The sequence below is a fragment of the Phaeoacremonium minimum genome, assembly GCF_000392275.1.
Source record: "Phaeoacremonium minimum UCRPA7 unplaced genomic scaffold PA7_03_scaffold_410, whole genome shotgun sequence".
Lineage (NCBI taxonomy): Eukaryota > Fungi > Ascomycota > Sordariomycetes > Togniniales > Togniniaceae > Phaeoacremonium > Phaeoacremonium minimum.
Window position 1 is genome coordinate 136461 of NW_006921312.1, and position 22281 is coordinate 158741.

Consider the following 22281-nt stretch of genomic DNA (forward strand, 5'->3'; position numbering starts at 1 on the left):
CTTCTGATTGTGGAGTCGAGATAACCACGTTCTTGCGCACCTTGTTGCTCGGCATTTGACTTCTTAGCCTAGGGGTTGAGAATGAGCGATTTACACTAACTTCGGGATCTTGGCCGACATGGAGCCACTTAATACCTAACAAAGCCCCCGTCGGAATCGATTAGAGTAGCTTTGCAATCTTATCTCGGATTCGATAACGATGGACCCAGCACATTTTATCACTGTACTATAAAACCCCACATGTGATTTGTCTAATCAATTACTAGTCCGGAATCCCCAGACGATCTTACTGGCGATCGGACTAACGCATGACCCCTGGCGTTATCTCGTGCAGAGCCAATGAACCAGTGGAAAGCAGCCTCTCATTGATCCGGCAGCTTGGCACGCCTTTCGAACCATCGCACCTTCTCCGTGGGCAAAAGGTCATGCAGGGTCGACCTGATCGCAGGGCATTGAAGATCCGCTTATCAACAGTTATTCGGAAGGTTATTGAGGAGGCGCAGGACAGCACTAGTGTCGATTTCCAAGGAAGCTGCACGTGTTTAACTACGCCTCTGGAAGGTGCCCTCACAAGCACATCGTTATTAACACGAGGTTTAACACAGCTCACGAGTGCAGAGCTAATCTAACACGATCTCGGGATAGAACTATGCATGATCTAGATACTCAGTATGTGGCAATAGTGATCAAGTCAGGCTTGTCAGCGATTAGCTCATAACCCCTATGGACGCGAGTTCTAAGCCCATAATAGGAATGGGCTTGGGTGGTCAACGAAACCCAGGCATTCAAGGTGAAGGGTTAGCGTATGTACAGAGCCTACCCGCACCCGCAGCCGTATCGTAAGGCTGAGATGGCGAATCCCTGACCCGTTGCAATGTGTCAGCTTCCTTGCGGATGAGTATTCCGCATCACTTTAGCGCTAATCTCCTACTGCCGCTTCAAGTTCCAAGCATGAAACTATGCAAGACATTTCTAGCGCGATTTATCGAATCATTACAAGCCGGAATCGGAATCGGAATCGGAATCATGAGCCAGCTCCATATCTCCTGCAGTTGATCTTTGCCGTGGTATCGGTGTATCAGCTCACTCAACCTGAAATGAGGCCCACATCATTGAACATCATTCTCTAAGATTCTGTCAAACAGAGGTCAATGGTTTCAGGCTGCATTAGATAGATTAAATATAGTATGAGTGGACATGCTACTTTGGCGCCATCCCGTCATGGTAATCATATGTAATGCGATTAGTCGAGCATTTGATTAAGTGTGTGGCTTGCAGTACTATTCCGCTGGTTGGTGCAGCATTAGAAACAACAGCTGGCGGAAAAGCCAGTGTCCGTTATCAAGAGGTGGTACTTGGATGTCATGGCCTTGGCAATCAAGAGAGTGACCTGCCACTGTCATGGTATGCGCTGTGACTGTTAGTGGCGATCTAGATGACAACGATTCTAATGCAATTCAATGGACCTCGACAAATAGAAGCCAGCGTTTAGTCATGGAGTGTTGATAAATCCATGATCAGAAGCATTTAACTTGTGGCCATCCCCTTGACAAGTCAGTACGTGCTCTCAATCTAGCTCCTTATTTTTCTCTTGCAGAGAATCTAGATCACACAAGGTTTGGCACAGGCCCCTGATTGCTAGAATTTTCTCAAATCATTTCGTAACTGCAGCAATGTTTTTCCGCGCCAAGTTTAGCAGCACTGGCCAAAAGTTTATCTATGCCATCTTTGGGGTGCAATATCAGGGCGAAAAGCCCACTGGTCGGCAAGCAGACTTCATCTCCATGCTTGGAAATCTCATCAACAAGCGAGCTCACTTTGACCGCATAATAGTTCCTGGGAAGGACGGATTGAATGCACACATCTGGCTGTCGTATTGGTGGCCTGAAACGTACGCCGATTGGTGGAACAGCACGTCTGTAGCGACATTCTGGAAAGACCTTCCGGATGATGCTGGTATCTGGCGTGAGATTTTGACCGTATCAGTCGGTCGAACGCAAAACGCCTGCACGAAAGAACTCAAGAACGGAGTGAACGGCTTAGGAGATATGGAAACCTTCAGCGAAAAGATTGGGTACTGGGGCTGCCTACGAGATCGCCTTCCAGAATCAACACCAGAGGAGCAGTTCTCTTCGGCTCTAGCGCAAATTCCAGAGCGGAATCCTTGTAGTGAGGCGATTAGAGCTGGACGGACGATCATAACTCAGCTACCGGATAATATATGCTTCCTTGTTGAGGGCCAAGATCATGCTCAGATGGTTGACGAGGAGAGGACACACTGGTTCAACGAATTTGACGAACTTGTGACCGGGTGGATGCACGACCTGGGTGCTAACTTGAAAGACAATGGGCTGCTTGACATTAGAATGGGTTACGTACCTGAATTTGGCAAATTCAGAACCAGTGGGCCTATCAACCTAGATCACAACAGGAAAATCGAGCTGTTTTACTGGTTGGATATGAAGAAGTTTGAACGTATTGGCCGAGTCAATAGGGGCCATCTCAAAATTCGAAGGAAGTTCATGGACGATTACTGCCCCGTGGGTAAGATGGGAAATGGACTTGGAAAGATATGTCTTTGGGAGGAGACATCCGTCATGAAAGGCAACGAGATCGAAGCGGAATATATCGGGTGTCAGGAGGGTACCGGTTTCATGGCATACGATAAAAGCGGCATTATCAAAAGCAAGGTCACAACTCGGTAGGGAAAGAAGCGCAACATCGAAATTTCCTTTTAACGTATCTTAGCTATGTCGATCTCGACATCTAAATAACACACCTATCACGATTCTATTATGCAATTTGTCTTAGCAATGTATCGAGCTTGGGTGGTGGTCACCATTTTTGTAAAAAGGCAATACCGCACTGTACTACCGAATGGCGTCTAGCACTCCCATTGGCTTGCAGCACATAACAGCCCGGGTAGATCTTCATTTGATAGCTGCTGCGAATAGATAGAAGGAGAACTCAGCTAGCCACTAGAGCGAGTGATTGCCTGGTCTGTTCAAACTCAGTACATCGCGGTGTTCTATTAATATAGCGATTTAAACCTAATTAGCTACCCGTGACCTTATAAAATCCGAGTTGTAAAAGGAATTAAGACAGGTTATACTGTATTTCTTATTCCTAGGACAGATTTGGGTAACCCCTGTCACAACGCCCTCCCCTTGGCATCCGCACCTGCATCCGCACGCCGGCACCCGCACCTGCAGCCGCAGACGGTATCAAGCTGACTAACCTGTGACCCTTCACCTACTTGCTCCAATCAAAATTCGGTAGCAAGAAAATTCAGGAGTGAATTGTCATAACCTCCGGGCAGATATCTCCATCTCCGGAATGAGACGGTCGGATTCAGTAAGACAAATGGCATTTTTCCACTGATATATCCAGGTAGTATGTAAAAGTCTCCGGCTAGATGACTACTACCGTTGAGGCTTTTGCACCTTGGAAACGATAGTAGATCATGATACGAGACATTGGGTTTAAAATCACGTAAACGTGTTGGCCTTAGGTGAACATGAGCCTCGGTCAAGCCCCGAAATTAGGTCGTTCAACGAAAATATTGGCCCTTGAGCTAGCATTGCTGACTTGAATTCATGTCTAAACACCCCAGCCTCTTAACCGAGCCTCTCTAGATACGTCAGAGATGGTGCGTTTTACAAAGCAACTTCATGGCTGCGAAAGTCGGGGTGATTTATAGACCGTGTTTCCACACGGCTCAGTCGACCGATACGCCTATGGTGTGAGACCCGGCATTACGAACATGTATAGATTAGCTCCATGGTTGGATGACCTTAGATTGCTGCGTGTTAACCATGAATTTCAGTATCTATTCGACACTCGACACTCGGGAGGTCTATATAAGGCAAGGCCGTCCTTCGTCTCCAAGTCTACAAGTCTAGGATATTTCTCAGTAGTAGAGAATAGAAATAACTCTTTTAGATTAGAGTATCGACGATTGCTTAATATTTACTCAGCCAGCTCTTCTCATATCGCATCATGACTGCAGATACCATTTCTCTTGCCGGCCAGGTGGCTATCGTTACTGGTTCCGGCCGCGAAAACGGTATCGGTGCCGCCATTGCTCTAGCACTCGCCCGCAACGGTGCGAATGTAGCTGTGAACTATGTCAGCGAAGCATCCGCATCCCGTGCAGAGACGGTTGCAAAACGACTCAAGGCCGTTGGTGCCCGTGCGACCATTGTCCAAGCCGATATTAGTACCCCTGAAGGTGCCGCGAAGCTCGTACAAAAGACGCTAGAGGCCTTCGAAACAGACAAGGTTGATATCCTAGGTACGATCTGGCCAACTCTTTGACCTAAATAGACATTGACTAACGGTTTTTGCCACTCCAGTCAATAATGCAGGTCGAGGAGTTGCTCAAGGCAAGTTGACGACGGAGTTGACACCGGCTGAGCTCCAAGAGGCTTTTTCTAGCAACGTTTTCACCACCATATACATGTCACGAGCTACTGTCCCGTACATGCCGAGGGGAAGTAGTATCGTGAATATTAGTACTGTCGTTACGCATAGTATTGTGGGTGGCGTCACGGCGTATGGGGCTAGCAAAGCTGCTCAGGACTTCGTGACTTCCGCATTGGCAGTCGAGGTGCGTTAATTCGCGATACAGAAAGAATTATATCCTACCGAGGTGCACTTACTAATCTGCGTCACTACAGCTGGGAAAATCCAAAGGCATCAGAGTCAATACAGTCGCACCGGGTGGTACCATGTCAGATGCCGCCACATGGTTTCCTGAAGGTGAATTGAGGAATGATGTGGTATCCAGACTCAGCAAAGGACTTCTTCTGGAAGAAAGAGCGGGACAACCCCAGGAGATCGCCGATGTGGTTTTAATGATGGTATCCCCTCTCTCACGATGGATGACTGGGCAGTACGTTCTAGCCAGCGGAGGAGTACGGGCATAATGCTTTTCCATTGAATCACTATATTTGAAAGTAATTACCGATCTGAAATTCCTCGTCTGCCGCTCCAATACTTTGATGATATCGTGAGTTATCACTCTTGTTCTTCGCCTCTCATCACCAAGTTCCCGCGGCCAACCTGTCCAAGTACGTTGCTGCCATATATCAGCAAATGATAATCAGATGTAAAATATGTCAACATACCAGCAATTTTCCATCGTGTACTCTGAGTGGTGAGCATGTTCACTGTCGCCTCAACCGCTGTCGCACTAAATAAGGATTGACCCATCTGCATAGCTGTTCTTGCAGCATGATAGACAGCTTGCGTTGTTTGAGGATGATGTGCTGTACATTGCGCGGGAGAGGTTTGTGGAAAAAATTCCTCGCACGCAAGAGTCGTAATGGTAGCACCAGATTTAATAGCCATCAAGGACCTCGCTGTGATATCCGAATCTTCCTCAGGTCTGACCAGACCAGCTTGCCATTGGTGTAGTACCATGAAGGATCTGTTGGTCAGCTCAGATGATGACCCATGTGGGTGAGAAATCAAGAGAGGGCTTACACCCTGTGTATGGATAGCGCTTCACAGGTAGCTAGCATCAGCCCAGCTGCCGGGTCAAACAAGGCTTTCATTAGGTTTTGGATTTGCAGGTCAAGCCTCGCAAATTCTCTCTGGTTATAGTCTGAAAGGGGCTTTGATCTTGTGATCAAGTTCAAAACCTGTCCCATGATGATAATAGCCTGTATTTGCTGGTAGAACTGCAACAGAGGGACACCGAGCGTATTACCGCATCTTCCTTGCTCGATACTGAGCATCTCTGACACAACGCTGTCTTCATTGAAAATAACGGTCATCGGGGCCCGATAAGGCGGCTTTGCGATGGCGAATATTCTGAAAATGAATCGTTAAGAGCCTATCACGTCAATTGTACAGATCTCAACAAACCTGTCGTTGATCACCACCGCCCACCAAACCCTTCGTTCCTCCTCATACGATTCCCAGTGTGTTTCCTCATCGCCTTGCTTAAGGATTCCAAGCGTGTTCAATCCTAATGTGTAAGCCATGGACACGCAGATGCCGTTAGTGAGACTCGCGGCATCGATCATGTCGTGGCCGTACTCATAGGTCGCCAAAAGTACGTTGCTCTGGAGCACTTTCAATCTCGCAGGCTCGGGACTTTGAGCAATAATAGCGTGGCACAACTGTTTTACCGCTCTATAAAGCCAGTCATTCATGGATGGCTTGGAATCAGGTCTCTGTGTGATGAGATGCATAGACAGCAAGAGTAGCAGATCATCGGAGTTGTGCGCGAATGGTATGGCGTGCAAGCCTTGCTTATACCGTGCTTCATTGATGATGGGAAACCATTTATGCACCGTTTCAAAATAGGTGTCTATTGTGATTCGTACAGTTTCTCTATCTCTTTGGAAATTGTCGTAGAAACGTTGGACGGCGTCGGCATCTAAGCTGGCGTTCGGAAACAAATTTATGCCACTCGTGGACAGGGGGCCTTCTGCCTTTTCATACTGACAGGTCAATCCTAGCCTATAGCTTTCAATCAACCATTTCATCCTTGTGAAGATGTGGAGAAGCTGAGAAACAGAAGGTAGAATGCAAACCTTGCGCACCGCGCACATATTGGAAGCGCCTTATCACACTTCCTCTTACCCGCCTTGCATGTGTTGCAGACGAAGCCCGCCTGCCTGATCAAGTCCACCATCCGGGATTGGAATGTACCTGCTAATGACTATATTCTAAGAGGCAGTGGGCGAGGTTAAAAAGATTGAATCCTCGATCAAGCGAAAGTCTGGCAAGCCGCTTGAATGCCTAGCACACGCGATTACTTACTAATCATCAAGTCGGATGACGAATCAAGGCCAAGCGCCGGGAACCACAGCAGCTTCGTGAGCACTAAATGAACAGTCACAATTATTTTTATTCAAATCTATTCAAACGCCATGCTCGGTGGCCAAGTATGAGACGACTCTTGGTGCGCCATGAATACAAATCATCAGATAGTCGTGATGAGCCATGGTTGAGACGTTGTTCTCAACCATCACATGCAGTATATACGATGCAATATGCATATTTGGGAGTTTCACTCTCTCAAAACACTCCCAGCGCAATAAGAAGCGCTGTCATTACCACAGTTACAACTCCTCCCGTCTGGAATGCCATTGTTGCTCCTGACGACGGTATACTGGAAGGACTTGACGAGGCAGCACCGCCCGCTGTCGTTGGAGAGCTTAAAGGTGTAGAGGCTGTGGTGGCTGTGACACCTCCGGAACTGGTTGTTGATGATGATGCACCATTCGACGTATCCACCTCCCGCTGCTGCGGTGCACACGCACCGACTAGAGAAGTGAGAGCGGATGAGTCCGCTAACGCAGCAGGGGTCGAGCCACAATTTGTGTACTGCTGCATGTACACCATGTGGTTCTCAAGATCGAAGACAGCTATGATCTAATGTTAGGTACACATCATCGGAGATCGGTAGGGCATTGAACACATACCATATGCTGAGCGCAGGAAGGTATCACCCAGGAGTGTGAAGTCTGAACTGGGCACGATACCCAGCACGCACTTTGGCGGGATCGAGTTCGACTGCCTAATCAGCTCACTGTAGGGCACCTTGATGGTGACTCCGTTGAAAGCAAAATCTAGGGTTCCGTTTACATCGACAATGCCGCAGTCCACCGGGTAGAAGCCGTTAGCATCCATCCCTGTTGCTCCGAAGTCTGCTGCGATTTCACTCGCGAGCGTCTCAGGTAGTAATGTTAAAGTAGCGCCACTGTCGAGGAACACATCGTAGCTGCTGTTCGTGTATACCTTGGCCTCAGCACTAGGAGCCGACAGCGCCATGCTCTCCATCGAAACCCAGTAACGTGGTACTCCATCCGGCGATTTGTCGGCATCGACGATTGGCAGCTGCGCAAGTGATCCAGCAAATTTTGAGGTGTCGACTCCTCCGAATACAATAACACCCTCTTGCTCATCCTTTCCACCCAGGGCTAAGGAGAACGCCTTGACCTTCGTCTGGTTCTGGGCAGCTAGTTCGTCAACAAAGTTTCGGTAACGAGTTGTCAAGCCAAGTCCGTAACCGATTCCGAGAATACCGGCAAACTGTGACTCGGAAGATGTTGCAACACCGAATTGCACCGCCTTCATAGGGCTCGTGGCTCCCGGTAGGCTAATGTCGTCCTTCACATAGGTGATATTTGCCTCCCCAATTCCATATCTTAGCGTTTTCGTTGTACCCAGAGACTCCACCGTCGATGACTGTGCAGTGTCATAGAAACCTATCGCCTCGCAAAACCTCGCATCTGCAAGCCCCAGATTCGTGCAAGTCGGATTGACCCAAAGCTCGAAGGAACCGGTGTCCAATTGAACGTAGACGGGTTGCGGAGGGGTACCTATCTCCACTGCAGCAATTGTTAGTTTCTATAGAATGCATTCAAGACGAGGTTACCGTACGCTTCGCATAGTAGGCGACATCTGACCGGTTCGCCAATTGCACGGCAATCGCTCGCTTGGAAAAGACCTCGGGGTTTGTTGAATGAATGACTGGCAAATGAATGCAGCCCTCGTGACTGGAGCTGTTTTGCAGCGCGGCTGAAAGAGTGGCAGTGATTGCAAGAAGCAACAGCTGGAGGAAGGAGGAAGATGCCATGGAAGGCATCAAGGTGGGAGATGGGCGCTACCTCGATGGCGACTGCATGGGCCGTTCTACGGTCGTCGTTCGAACGAAATGAATAAAAGAACGTGAAAAGTAAAAACTAGACGGCAGAGAATCGTCTCCGGCACCTGCACGTCAGTTCTGAGAACGAAAGAATCGCTGGCGGTGCGAATTGAAGCTATGGATCGTCCCGTGGCCGTCTCAGTCTCCGAGCTCGCGGATGAGATCGGTGGTGTCTCTCTCTTCACTTTCACGCGGCGTCCGTTGCGTCAATACCAGCGCATCCCACCAAAGGCCCAGCCAAAAGCGACGAAGAGGAAAAGAGAAGGCTAAGGAAAAGAAGAGATCGTCAAGGAAAGAGAAACAAAACAACACCAGAGAGCAATTGATGCTTGAGCAAAAAGGAAAGCGAGCACACTGCAGTCTACCGGACGTTAGTCGAAACTAGAGAAAGAACCAGCTCTGGACGTTACATTCAACCAAGCCACTCGAGGCTCTAGCGGGTGGGTTTGTTAGTGATGGACGCCGGATGAGCGCTTTCAAGGAAAAGACAAAACGCTTGCTCTCCAACTCCATTGTTAGTTCTTCACTAACAGGGGATGCCGAGACCCTGCCAATTCTCTCGTGTCTCAGCTCGTCCGCCCAGCTCGCCCAGCTTGGAGGGCTTCAGCGAATGGCAAGCCCTGTAACCCATCATCTGTCACGTTTTGGCCTGGGCAGGTCGTTGGCAGGAGATTTGCCAATGGCAGTCCCGCTAGGATCCAACAGAAAGGAACCTACGAACAGGCTGAATGTGTCGACCATGGCCGTCGCGATGCAGGGCACCCGCCGCCGGATCTGCTTTGCCTCGATCCTCCTTTTCGCGCTTGTATTCATCTATTCACACGGCACAGCGAGGCAGTCAGTCAGACGGGCAAAGGCATGATACAGTGGGCTCAGAATCGGCCGCGGCTTCTCTGTAAACCGCTCGACTCGACGCAGCAGACAGATTGCGGCGCATCATCACTGGCTGCGGGCTGAGGGTTGGGGGAGGAATGTGCGACAAAGCAGCGGCCCACGACGGTGATCAGACACGAAACAGGGGTGTCTGGAGCACCAGTAGCCTCTACTAGGCCCAAAACGAGTCGCCAATTAATGAGAGGTTTGAGGCTGCGGCCACGAGCCCAGCCCTAGTAAAGCGGTGCGTCGTAGACTAGCAAGGGGGATGAAGCAGCCAGGAAACATTTCAGCGGAGTCCCAGCCAGAGCCAGCAACCAGCCAGGGGAAATAAAAGGAGAGGAAACGGCTCGGCAGTCGCCGGACCACACATTGGCGTCTCAGGATCCAGGACCACCTGCAGTCACCGCCCGCTCGAAATAGCACATTACAGGCGGTCACTCATCAAAAGACCGGCAGTATACATGATGGCGGGGCTGCCAATTGTCTAAAATAAGAAGCTGGCTGATCGTCCAAAACGAAACAATTCTTGACTCTTGCGCCAAGACGACATGGAACTGGACGAGCAGCAGCGTCTTTGTTTTCTCCGATACAGGGCCACTGTGATATGGATTTCATCGTTTTTCGTGGAAGTGCTGGCACGTTGCTGGATCATGGATCTACGAAACGATCGGCCCGTGTGTCTAAAAATGAAATTGAAGACGTGGGCTTGTCTACGAGACATGTCTCGGAGCGCATGCTTCACAAAGAGACATTTTGCGTCACATTCGAGTTATGACATAGATTTCATCTGGGAGGTTTGGAAGAGTTAGAAGCTCTAAGATGAGCTTGTGAACTGAGTTGGGAGTAGAGATAAGCACAGCAATTGACGATTGGAAGCGATCCCGGAAGAAACGCTCAGATCTTGCCGTTTATCTCGATTATGATCTTACCCTTTTGTCGTGGCATTTCCATCATAATATTGTATTTACTTAGTCAAACAACTCGAAGAAATTCTTGACCAGAGATAGGAATCGGGATTTGTCGTGGAAGGACTCGTCACGGCGGCGCCCTGCAAGAAGACCGACATTTTGCGAAATTTTACCAGCAGATCCCGTTTTACACGTACTAGTGATGCTCAGGTTGCACTTTCTAATTGATGCCATTGTACTCAATGAGCAGTATGTGAATCACAGGATTTGGATGAGAATGCACATTGTCTTCCGGTCGAGCATGACAGTGCAATATCTCCGCGGACGCTAATCTTTTTGCACCTCTCCAAAGCCCATGATCCGAGAGCTCACGGGACTTTGCGTTCTCTCGAAGCATCAGAATTTTGGAATTGAACGCTTGTTCCAGATTTTGCTGGTGCCATCGCGGTCAATTGCGTGCAGGGATTTGTAATCATCGCGATTCCGCCAGCATTGGCTGTGATGGACGGTGCATCAGCTCGGCATCGATGTATTACGTGCAGCGTACGGTGATGTCGCTATGAGCGCCAGCAAATAATTTGAGCGTAAATCATCTACCGAAAGTGTCCTGCGATTTTCTATCTCCTTTGGCGCTCAGCATTAGTTGCGATGCTTCATGCAATTCAGCGTTGTAAAATCATGTTTTACCTGAGAGCCGGCCAAGTCGGGCGACCGCTAGGCATCCGCTGCCTCCATTTTGTGGAGGCTGTGAAGCCGAAAATCCAAAATGACATCTTCATCCAAACTTCAGCCCGCTGTGACTCAGCTCGCCACACTGACCAGCGACTCTTCTCTTCTACCAACGATCCCGTACTGCAACTTGACAACGCACAACGCGTTCACAATAAATCACATAACCACATAGCAGAGCATCATTCAAAACAAAGATGACAAGCGGCCCGCCTCCAGCGCCGCCTTTCTCGTTTACGTTCCACGACTCTGTGTCAGCATTGAACATTCCACTAAAGACATATCTCACCTCCCATGAGGAGTTTGACGCAATAGCCACTGGAGCTCTCGTCTTCAATAGCGAGAACAGGCTTCTGATAATTCAGCGAGCAAGCCATGACTCCATGCCGAATCGCTGGGAGATCCCCGGCGGCGGGTGCGATCTCGACGACGAGAGCATCCTCCATGGCATGGCGCGAGAAGTCTGGGAGGAGAGCGGCCTGGTGGTCAGTTCTGTAGGCCGCAAAATTGGCTCGGCCGAGGGTCATGTGTTCTTCAGCCGACGCGGTTTGCGAATCTGCAAGTTCACGTTCGAGGCAGAAGTCGAGAGCTCAGAGCCGGTGAGACTTGATCCAAACGAGCATCAAAACCATCTATGGGTGACTGAGGAAGAGTGTCAAAATCGCAAGGCGGAGAGGGACGGGACGGTGATCGAGATCAAGTTCACAACACCGGCTCAGGAGGCTGACATATTGGAAGGCTTCCGGATCAGAAATGCGGCCAAATCTTCATGAGTTGATGAACAGAGTACAATTACACGCTTTCCAAGCTTATCCATGACACTACGAAGAATACCGGGGCTTCTCATAGAATAGCTGAACATGCACATTTGCAAGATCCAACAGCTCATGCGGAGTCGCATGGGTAGCCTCCATAACTCTCAATTACATGTAGAGTTATCTCATTATATGTCTATTTGAATTCAAGCGGTCTATATGCCTCCTATCAAACTCATTCCTTCACGTAACCTGCATGCTATACGATCAGCCCTCGAACCACTGTCAACTAGGCGAAGATCGACTTTCTCTTCATCGCTGAATTCTTCATCCACAGGAAGGCGTAGCAGTGTGGCTACTCGTAGAAACTGCTCACGGATCCATTCTTGTTGTCCAGGTGCCAGAGCGCTCGTCATCACCCAGCCATAGTCGTCTGAGAACATCGTTAAAAGGTGGCTGAGAGGTCCCATACTGTGCCACGCCCCTTGCGCCACGACATGTCGCTGGTGCTCGTCTGCCGACATGATGATACCGTGGTCCATACTACAACGCCGAGAGTCCGCCCGTGGAAGGGAATGATAGCTAGGGAGATAGATCTTTGGATTGGTGAGGTCGTCGATGTTTGATGCCCCGGTTCGATTCCCAAGGAAGAATGGCACGCTATAGCACACGGAGTTGACAAGTCCCCGTAGGACATTTTGGTAGCTGACTGCATCGACGAGGTCATCCGAGGGATGTTCGCAGTCTGATATCGCGTGCTTAGGGAAAGCGAGAAACATCTGTGCGAGTAACAGATAGTAGCATCTCCAGGCGTTCCAAATCGATGCTATTTGGCAAGAAGGATAAATTTCAGCGACTCCTTCATAAGCTACAATCGAAACATCAAAGTCCTGACCGCTCCTAAGCCTGAGAGGACGCCAATGAGTAGGTACTGATTGTGCCCAAGCCAGGAGATCTGCCTCAACAAGTCTTGCTTCTCGCCGTAAATCCTTCAAGCGCTGTTCGGAAGATGGGAAAGAAGACGGGATGTTGGTTTGAGTGGATAGGCTTGTGTATCTGGATCGCAACTCGGCTATATTAGCGCCCAGCTCATCAAGCGTTGAGCTTGGATTCGGCGTCACATTGAGATGTCTGATGCCCAACAAAGAGAGCGTGTGGTTTGACAGTCGTCTTCCCTCACGCAGCGCAAACGAAACTTCGGCATGAAGCAAAAACCTTGCTATGTAGCTTCTTAATGTTATGTCTGGTTGGCTGGGCTCAGAGTCGGTAAACGGAAGTAGTGACATTGCTCCGTCATAATGATAGCGTAAGACCTTCTGCACACGGTATACACCAGCAACGTTTTCGTAGAAGTTAAATAACAATGCGGCAATGATCGTGCTAGGCTTGCTTCTCTCAACTGGATGTTCGGTTGCGGTTCGAAGACATTCAAGCGCTTGGACGAGTGATGCTTGGGGTGATAGAAATCCGCTAGGTCCGTCCAACCATAACGAAAGAAATCTCTCAGCGACACCCGATATCACGACTGATAGCGGTGAGTCTTGAGGTTCTGCGGCCAGGACTGGGACGATGAGTTCAAAGAAACCACGTGTAGACTCTAAGCTGCGACCCAAGCTGACAGAATAGGTTAGGAAGAATTCAACAGCAGTGTCGCGCTGTGAAAGCGAGCGAGGAAGCTGCAATTCAACTTGACTTTGCCGAGGGTCAAGCTCGCTAATGTGGCTCGCTGTCTCTTTTTGTCGAATCGATGCATCGGTAAACTTGTGACTCTCATCCTTGATCCTCAGCTTGATAGGTCCTTTTCGATAGCCCCCGCATTGGCGTCCTAGATTCAGACAACGTTGACAACTGGGCTTACCCTCGTCACACTTAACGCGTCGTTCTCTGCAGGTGTTGCATCGTCCGGAACGCCCGTGATTAACCATGTGGGCTCGCAATATTTTGTCGCTCAGACCAAAAGAGTAACCGTATTGCGAGTGCAATACCTCATGGCAATTGCGGACGTCTTTTTTATAACACTGCAGGCCGCGGCTCGTTCGGGTACAAAGTAAGTTCACTACAGCTGAGAAAGTTGGTTAAGTAGATTCCTACCGGCATTTTTGCGCCGCCCTGACTCAAGACTTGTTAGGCTTAGATTCCCCACAATCGCTTGCTACCGGTGACGATGCATAGGAGCATACGTACTTCTGAGGCTAAGCAGTTAGGCTCTGGCCTATCAACCCTGTCGCAAAAAGATTACTCCTTTTGGTCTAGCATAAACTCCACTCTCTTGTGCTTGAAAGTGAAGGTTGTGTATATTCTCGACAGAGAATGTGCCATATTGAGGTTGGAAAAGCAATAATGTGATGATGAATATGTCCTAATTGAAACTCGAAATTACAATGGAAATAAGCTCATCACACCATCATCGCCTCATATCATGAAGTACCATCTGTCTCTTGAGTGCTTCTTCTCCTTTTCAATCTAGCAAAGTATGGACTTGCCGAAAGCTCTCCTATATTGTAATTCAGTGAGGATTTCAACTTGAGATTCTCATTGCTTCAGCCGACTTCATCTCGTTATAATGTGTAACTGAGGGTTGTCTAAATAAATGATGTAGCAGTATTGGTTTCTCTATTGTTGGGTCTTGCAAGCTACTTTCCTGCTTCCACCCGATTCGAGCCCCGGACAGTGAGGCAATCAGTATCACCAATATGGGTCAACAAAGGAGAGAATGGATACAGCAGGGTCTTGAGTCAAGTCAAATTCTGAGTCTAAAAGTAGAATCGATAACTAATCTAATGTATATCTAAGCTATTACCATGGATGATATGAACTTCTAGAGCTCGGTACCCCACACAGGCCACTCAGGGGCATTAATGTCTAGGCCGGAGCAGCTGACAACAATCTGAGGGTTCTTAGGCGTACCATAGCCTAGTATCTCGGTGCCATTAGAGTCAATAATCTTCCACAAATGACCGGCCGGGCCGCCAGCGTTGGCCCAGAAGATGCGTATGGGGATGGGTTTACCCACATCGGCCTGGCTGACCGTGAAGATGTATGTGAGTGGGGAATCTGAGTATGAGCCCAAGGTACCGTTAAGGACGGATTGACTGAGGATGATGCCAGTTATGGCGTGGTTGCCGATCCAGACGGCTGCAAGATCATCCACCAGGGTAAAGAGAACCTTGTAGTCGCCGGCCGCGGCAGGCACGATATAGCCACGATGCTCCAAAACGTTGAAGGGCATGGCGGTGTTGCCCGGAGCGGTTAGGCCGTCGAATTGCAGAGGTAGCCCGTAATTGCTTTGCTCAATCGAGCCAACTTGAGACACGATGCCACTCTGAAGGGGGGTGGCGCCGCCAAGGAGAGAGTTGCGGTTCAGGTAAGAGAAGTCGCGATAGGCATTCTGGAGAATGGTGGCCTCAGCCGATGTTGGATTAAACACCCAGAGAGCAAACTCAATTCCCAGAGTGCAAGTGGGTAGGGGGATTATGGTGGAGGTGGAAGCCGAGGAGGTCACTTTAGTAGTAGTAGTTGTAGTGTTAGTAAATGAAGTTGAGGAGGTCGCTTTAGTAGTGGAAGTCGAGGAGATCACTTTGGTTGTAGAGCTAGTGGTAGAAGTTGAGGAGGTTATTTTGGTGGTAGTTTTGGTGGTGGAAGTTGAAGAAGTTACTCTGGTGTTGGTGGTGGGAGTTGGCTTGACTACAGTGACAGTGGTCGGAGTGATCCCGAAGCACTGGCAGGCAGACCAATACTCGACATTGTCATCGCAGTACGTTGCGTACGGCGGAAGCTCGCCGGTCACGGTCACGCTTGGCGACATGGCGTTACGATAGTGAACATTTCGACTAGAAACCCCGGTAGGAGTGTGGTTGACACTGCTGCCAAATTCGTAAGCCCCGATTGTAGATGACTCCCCGAAAAAGCATAAACTGCGGTTACTCACCCAGAAGTGATGGTGGTGGTGGTCGCCAAGAAGGACGAACACATATCCCGTCGAGTCTCGTAAGGCACTTTGTTCACGGCGGTTCCAGCAACCTGACGACCGCAATTATTGTTGCAGATAGCTGCTGCAGAAAAGCCTGCAAGGCCAAGAGCCGCCAACGAGATAGACACTCTGACCATGGTGATAGGGTTGAGGGTTTATTGGGAAGCACACAGGCAAACAGTGATGAAGAGCTTTGGAGAAGATGTTCCTGATGCTGGATTTGTGAGACGACCAGAAATTGGGAAACAGCCTACACTTTTATACTACCTTGAGAAGCTATGATGAAAAATGACAACTGCATGACAAGAGCTTCTGGAGTGGCCCGCCGATTCTAGACCTCTACTAGTTCTCAAGTCTGAGCCACTTTCACCGTACTGGGGTTGACTTGGGAACCTCGAACACGCTGTGCTGAGTGTCATGTCTGGGAGCTATGAGGAAGGATGCCGGCAGCATACACCCCGGCCTATGTATGGAGCTTCAGCGAATCGTCATGGAATCGTTGCCATGAGTTCATCCAAGCTCACTAGCAGTTGGCAAGGGAATGTTGGTACTGGTTTTTGCCTCTGATCTCGGGCTGTGTAGGGTCGAGCGGGAGTTGTGGGCACGTTGTTATACACTATCAGGACGGGACACGCGGGACAGACGAGCTAGGCCATTGTATCCAGCTGAGCCAGCATTCCAGGTAATGCGTTTGCACTATAATGAAATGCAAAGGTTCTGTTAGCTTTCTGCTAGCCCGCGAAGCGGGTGGTAACTCTATGTATATCCCTGGATCTGATCATGGCCGTGATTCATGTTGATGTCTTGCGGTAGTGCCGACACGCCACAGTCGAGCGGGACGGTCCGCGGTCCGCGGTCCACTCTGTTGAGGTGGGTACCTGCATACCTCCCTGCTCCGGCATCCCTTCCGCCCTACAGGGAGGAACGAACAAGATACAGTAAGCCCCATGGCCGATAATGTGTTTGTAATTGTGCAGCACTTTGAGAGTAAGAGAACATCGCCTAAGAAAATAACCCTCAGCACTGTTTTCTGACGCTTCTGAGAAGCTGCTATGGCAGTTAGGACATACGACGAGCAAGTCAGGAAAAGCGTAGGTGCGGTACGTCACGGAGTAGGTATGCTAGATCTGAGCTGAGCGAACATGACGAGACGTCAGCAGGCTACTTCCTAGCTAGGTAGCTTTCGAACCTGAAACTGCTTTGCACGTGCGAATTGTATGTGCAGGGCCGTTGCACATCCCTAGATGTCTAGCCAGCAGCCAGCCCCGGAATGACTTCATCGGTGCTAGACTGATGGACCAGCCGCTACCTTCTGCTTTGCTGCGGCGTGGACCTGGGCCTTCACCACAGTATGAAAATCATTGGGCGTCTTTGCGAATTCGGTCACGTTCTTCACAAAGTACTGGGAACTTGAGCAGTCTGGCCCATGGGCAAATACTCCCCGCCCGACTAGTGGCACAGCGCCAAATGCTGCTTGGCATTGTTGCTTGGCATTGTTGCCTGGCGTTGTATCGTCCAAAATGCAAGCAGGGACAAATATGCACGACTCCAGCTGAGTAGGCCTGAGAAAGCTAGGTCGACGAATGTCAGTTACAATTTCGTGGGAGACACAATACAATATACGATACAAATTCAAGTCTTTCTACATCCGAGTCGTTTCTGGCTTGCTCTTGAAGATCTCCAAGGCAACAGCCGTCTATTCTGTCCTGACTTGCGTCCCACCCGCCATGATGAGGCTAATCAATGTACTTACAAAGAGACTGGAAATCTTCTTTGAGCAACAAGTGCCTTCTTACGCGATTCTGTCGCATACATGGGGCAAGGACGAGTTGACGTTTGAGGAGATTACTACGAGGTCCTCAGCCACTGCGCTTCATCCTCTGTTGCTGGACAGAGAAGGCCACCGCAAGGTCTGGATGTCTTGCGCGCTGGCAATCAAGCACGGATTGCACTATGTCTGGGTGGATACGTGCTGCATCAACAAATCAAGCAGTACTGAGCTGACAGAAGCCATCAACTCCATGTTTCGCTGGTATCGAGATGCTGCCCTCTGTTTCACATACCTGACCGACCTCGATCCCGAAGACCAGATAGAAATTTCATTACCCCAGTGCCGTTGGTTCACTCGTGGATGGACGCTACAAGAGCTTATTGCGCCAAAGACACTCGAGTTTTACGACAGCAGGTGGGGATACAGAGGACAGAGGAGTGAAATGAAGGCACTTCTGGCTGACATCACAGGAGTCGACATGATTGTCCTTGATGAAGCAGGGCAACAGAGGACAAGAATGGATGTGCTACTAAGGATCCCCGTGGCAAAAAAGCTGTCATGGGCAAGCCATCGCACAACCACGAGGCCGGAGGACCTTGCGTACTGTTTACTTGGCATCTTTGATATCAGCATGCCAATGATCTACGGTGAGCATCAAAGAGCCTTTTCGCGTCTACAAGACGAGATAATGCGGAACACAAATGATCTGAGTATACTCGCGTGGAAATGGTCGAGGGGTGAACAAACAAACTTCGCCAGAGTATTTGCAGACTGGCCTTCTGATTTCAAAGACCCATTGCCGATTCAGTCAGGTAACGAAGACCAAGAGTTTGTCATCACCAACAAAGGACTCAAACTTACCACCAAGCTCCTTAAGTACAGCCCTGAGCGTAAGAGTGCCGATATCGGGCGATTCTGTTATGTATTGCCCCTCGCATCGAGCCAGGAAAAGATTTATTCCTTAGCTCTAAGGAGGATCGGCAATGAGACCTTTATTCGAGATGTCGACCACAACGGTGGTATCGTTGAGCACGCCAAGTCCGAAGTACTCGATGCCTTGTCGGAGCGGCCAATTTATATCGTTACTAGCCAAGTCGCTCTAGCTAACGCAGCGTCACGTTATAGAGATTATATTTCGGAACTTATTCATATCCGGATAGACCCACGTCTGAGTTTGAACAGAGTGCTGCCTCGCGAATTTTGGGACGATGCAATATGTGGCTTAAGCGGCGTGCAGACTTCGGGCCTCGATCTCGCGTTTCCTACCCTCTCGGGAGGTGTGATGGTTTTGGCTGTGTTTCGGGGTCCTGTTAAACGAATATATATCGTCCCATACTCACACCAGAGAATTGGCTATGTTCAAGATAATCTTGCAAACTTGAGCGTTGATGAGTTGGAGGGACCTTTGCAACAACGCCACGTCGAATTTGTTGCTAACGGCGATGGACGGTGGACAGGTGCTTCCGAGGTGAACTTCGGCGACAGTCAGGCCATAGTCAGCTGCTTAGTGAAAGCATCGGATCAGGGGAATAATTTACTGTATATTGGCTCGCCTCACGATGAAGACAAAGTTGTGGGGGTCCAGGAGATTGAAATATCATATACTATGAAATAGCTTTGATCAACTTTTTAATTGATTTATACGCAAGATATATCTGCGTACACCTTTGCGATTTCATTTGAAACTAGCAGGTTCTCTTACAATTTCTATTCTCCTTCTCGAGTGCCAAAGCGGGATTAGAGTCATATGAATGGCGTCTCTGGCAAGGTCATTAGCACAATATATATACATTTCGCATGCTATAAATCAATGACGGGATAATGCTCAATGGTCATACTACAGCTTCATGTTACTGCATGTCGAAGGTGTCTCCTTCTCATCGTATCTAGGAGTATTATGCCATGTCGTGTAACGACCTTAGGTAAACACTCTCACAAGGAGGTTCGCGAGATGAGAACAAAAGGGGCAACTTGGCACACATCTTCTAATATCTGTACGATTTACACAATCATACACCATGAAGTTATTGACGCGCTTTGTACGACCGCGATGCTACTTTAGTATTCATACACGTCAAATTATGCGCTGTCTTCCGCAACTATAGACAACTTGGCAAAGTATGGCTATGTCATGCCCAACGCATATCTTGTTGGCATGGACTTTATATGAACACAAGCAACAGCATTCTTTCGTCTCAAACTACAGGAGCTTGAATTATGATTATGATATCTTTCCGGTTACTAAGAAGGTGAAGTGTCAATCATTCAGATGGACAGATGGAGACTGACAGATCACGCTGGATCATGTTGACTCGCACAATAAAAATGTTGAAGTATAAGAAGCAGGGTCTTTTTTTTCGCTGTGTTTATGATCACTAACTCAAAATTCAAGACTATCCAGCTGTACGTTCAGGATTTGCTACATTTGCGAGACTTTAAATCTAGTATTATTCGCAATTGCACCATGAAGTATGAGTGGAGCGATAATAGCTCGGACAAGCTTTCTGTCCACAGAGCTATTCCGGAGGGAGGTCTGATCAACACTGATGCTCAAGTTACCTTCGGCATCGAGATGGAGTTTCTTGTGCCGTACATCATTAAAGGCCAGCCAGATCCTCATGCCAACGACCCTCGGCCCGTTATTGAGCTAACCGAAGAGGATGCTATGTATAGCTCTCGCCCCTCGGAGGCCATCCTTCGCCAAATACGAAGTAAAATTGACCATCTGTTCAGTGGAACAGAAGAGATTCACATGTCTTCGGATCTTCTTATGATGGGATACCACGGAACGGGCAACAAGGAGCATAAGAAATGGACCCTCAAGGAAGATCAGAGTCTCACCGAGTGTGCTTATGTTCAAGACGAATTTGCTTATTCTGAGGACGAAAGCTACGCCGGTTGGGTTTCTGTCGAGATTGTGTCCCGAATATTTCGCTCTGAGCACGCAAGTGACATCGCTAGAAATGCCTGGGTTATTGGACAAATTGCTCGCAACGTCCGATGGGACATCCGGTGCAGAATCAATGATACCTGTGGTCTCCACGTGCATGTCGGTCTGGAAGATAGCTTGCCTCACAGGCTGCATGGTTTGAAGAAACTCGCTACAGTGCTCTGGTTAGCCGAAGATTTGTTGGAAAAGCTGTATCATCCAGCTCGTCGTGAAGAGAATAGACCGCTAAACTTTTACTGCCGCTCCATGAAGAAATGCTCTTTGCTTGGGACAACTTCGGTAGCAGATATGAATGACCCAAACGACGAATTTTACCAGAAGTATCTTCATGAAATATTTCAGAAGGATCGGTCTTTGGCTCTAAAGATGGGTGAGATTTGGGCAACAGAGAGTACGGAGCGCTTAATTGAGCTACTTGGCCCTGCATCAGGATGGATGGAGCGCCTGTCATACAATTTCCAGAGCCTGGACAGAATTGATGGCCATGGAACTCTTGAATTTCGAGCGATGGAGTCCACCATGAATGAGGAGTTATTGAAGCACTGGCCATATGTGTGCCAAATGCTGCTGCGTATTGCGAAGCGCCACCCCGAAGCCGATCATGGCGGTAGGACTGAGAGCGAGTGTTACCGAGACCTAATCAAAGTGCTAGTTGATCGCCCAGAGGGTTTTGATACTTGGGCGTTCCTCAAGCTAATTTATGTTGATGAAGACACCATTAAATTCTTCAAAAAGAAGCAAGAATGGGATGCAGAATCTTGGGAGCAGCTCAGTGCTGGCGGATCTCCTCGTGAACTTCACAACTATACATTTCAATACCGGCCGTCCGCTGAATTCTTCGCAACGAAGCAAATGTCAGAGTACGGTTACACCCAGTAGAAACTGCCTCAGGACTATAGGACTCAGGGCTCATAGGCAATGTGGTTTTGCGTATCTGGATGCATCTACGAATTAAAATTTCCAAATATTTCTTTTCTATTTCCTTAGCCCCTTTAGAATGAGTGGAAGTCCATTCCAACTGTGCCTTTACTATTAGTTCTTAGATTAATAAATCGTATTTCATATTTTGGCCTTATTAGGCCCCTAATGATAGATTGTGGTAAGGGCACCTCTTAGCTGGAGTGTGTTGTAAAGGGGAGACTATATCTCCCACCCCGTGTTCAGCTTGGTAAAGCTCGAACCGCAATGAATGGAGAATGAGTTTCATTTCTATTGCACAACTAACTAGATGACAGATCACAGTCATGATCCTTCGGCCAAGAGCGACTATGGTGTGGCACAATAAGGTGGGCGCAGTCATAATCGTCATCTCTTCATGAATGCAGTTAACTCAAAATCAGCTTGTCCGACCAGCACACCGATATTCCTGCGAGTATGCAAAGACCAAGATCAATCCCCATCCTAACGCCATACCGGAGCCAAAGATCCAATACACTCAATACAATATTTACACTGCACGACCAACGTCTGCTGACTTTATCTCAGGTTTCTTCTCGTCATACTCAACAACCACTTGGGTTGTGAGAATAATTTTCGGATCAACCGGGTCGTCATATGACAACCCCTTTTCCTCCCGATCTTGTTGCTTCCATGTCAACCAGCTGGTACGGGAGAGCCTAGTCGAAGCCGATGTTCCAGTCTCCATTGTACGGATGCC

General features: G+C 48.7%; 6 protein-coding genes across 6 annotated transcripts; 4 read left to right on the forward strand and 2 right to left on the reverse strand.

Moving 5' to 3' along the window:
* Positions 1-1673: 1673 nt before the first annotated feature.
* UCRPA7_5335 (putative aldoxime dehydratase protein) lies at positions 1674-2705 on the forward strand (the record flags this gene model as incomplete). Its single annotated transcript, XM_007917882.1, has 1 exon — positions 1674-2705. One exon carries the CDS (start codon positions 1674-1676, stop codon positions 2703-2705), a length of 1032 nt encoding a protein of 343 aa, XP_007916073.1.
* A 1294-nt stretch (positions 2706-3999) lies between these two features.
* On the forward strand, positions 4000-4317 carry UCRPA7_5336 (putative short chain type protein; the record flags this gene model as incomplete). The annotated part of the gene is made up of 1 exon (XM_007917883.1): positions 4000-4317. The coding sequence occupies one exon, from the start codon at positions 4000-4002 to the stop codon at positions 4315-4317; it is 318 nt and encodes a 105-aa protein (XP_007916074.1).
* Positions 4318-6766: 2449 nt separating this feature from the next.
* UCRPA7_5337 (putative secreted aspartic proteinase protein) lies at positions 6767-8605 on the reverse strand (the record flags this gene model as incomplete). The annotated part of the gene is made up of 4 exons (XM_007917884.1): positions 6767-6837; positions 7278-7382; positions 7440-8348; positions 8401-8605. The coding sequence occupies 4 exons, from the start codon at positions 8603-8605 to the stop codon at positions 6767-6769; spliced, it is 1290 nt and encodes a 429-aa protein (XP_007916075.1).
* Positions 8606-11375: 2770 nt separating this feature from the next.
* UCRPA7_5338 (putative nudix domain protein) lies at positions 11376-11951 on the forward strand (the record flags this gene model as incomplete). The annotated part of the gene is made up of 1 exon (XM_007917885.1): positions 11376-11951. One exon carries the CDS (start codon positions 11376-11378, stop codon positions 11949-11951), a length of 576 nt encoding a protein of 191 aa, XP_007916076.1.
* Positions 11952-14751: 2800 nt separating this feature from the next.
* UCRPA7_5339 (putative ca2+-modulated nonselective cation channel polycystin protein) lies at positions 14752-15738 on the reverse strand (the record flags this gene model as incomplete). The annotated part of the gene is made up of 2 exons (XM_007917886.1): positions 14752-15321; positions 15589-15738. The coding sequence occupies 2 exons, from the start codon at positions 15736-15738 to the stop codon at positions 14752-14754; spliced, it is 720 nt and encodes a 239-aa protein (XP_007916077.1).
* Positions 15739-20138: 4400 nt separating this feature from the next.
* UCRPA7_5340 (hypothetical protein) lies at positions 20139-21503 on the forward strand (the record flags this gene model as incomplete). Its single annotated transcript, XM_007917887.1, has 1 exon — positions 20139-21503. One exon carries the CDS (start codon positions 20139-20141, stop codon positions 21501-21503), a length of 1365 nt encoding a protein of 454 aa, XP_007916078.1.
* Between the last annotated feature and the right edge of the window lie 778 nt (positions 21504-22281).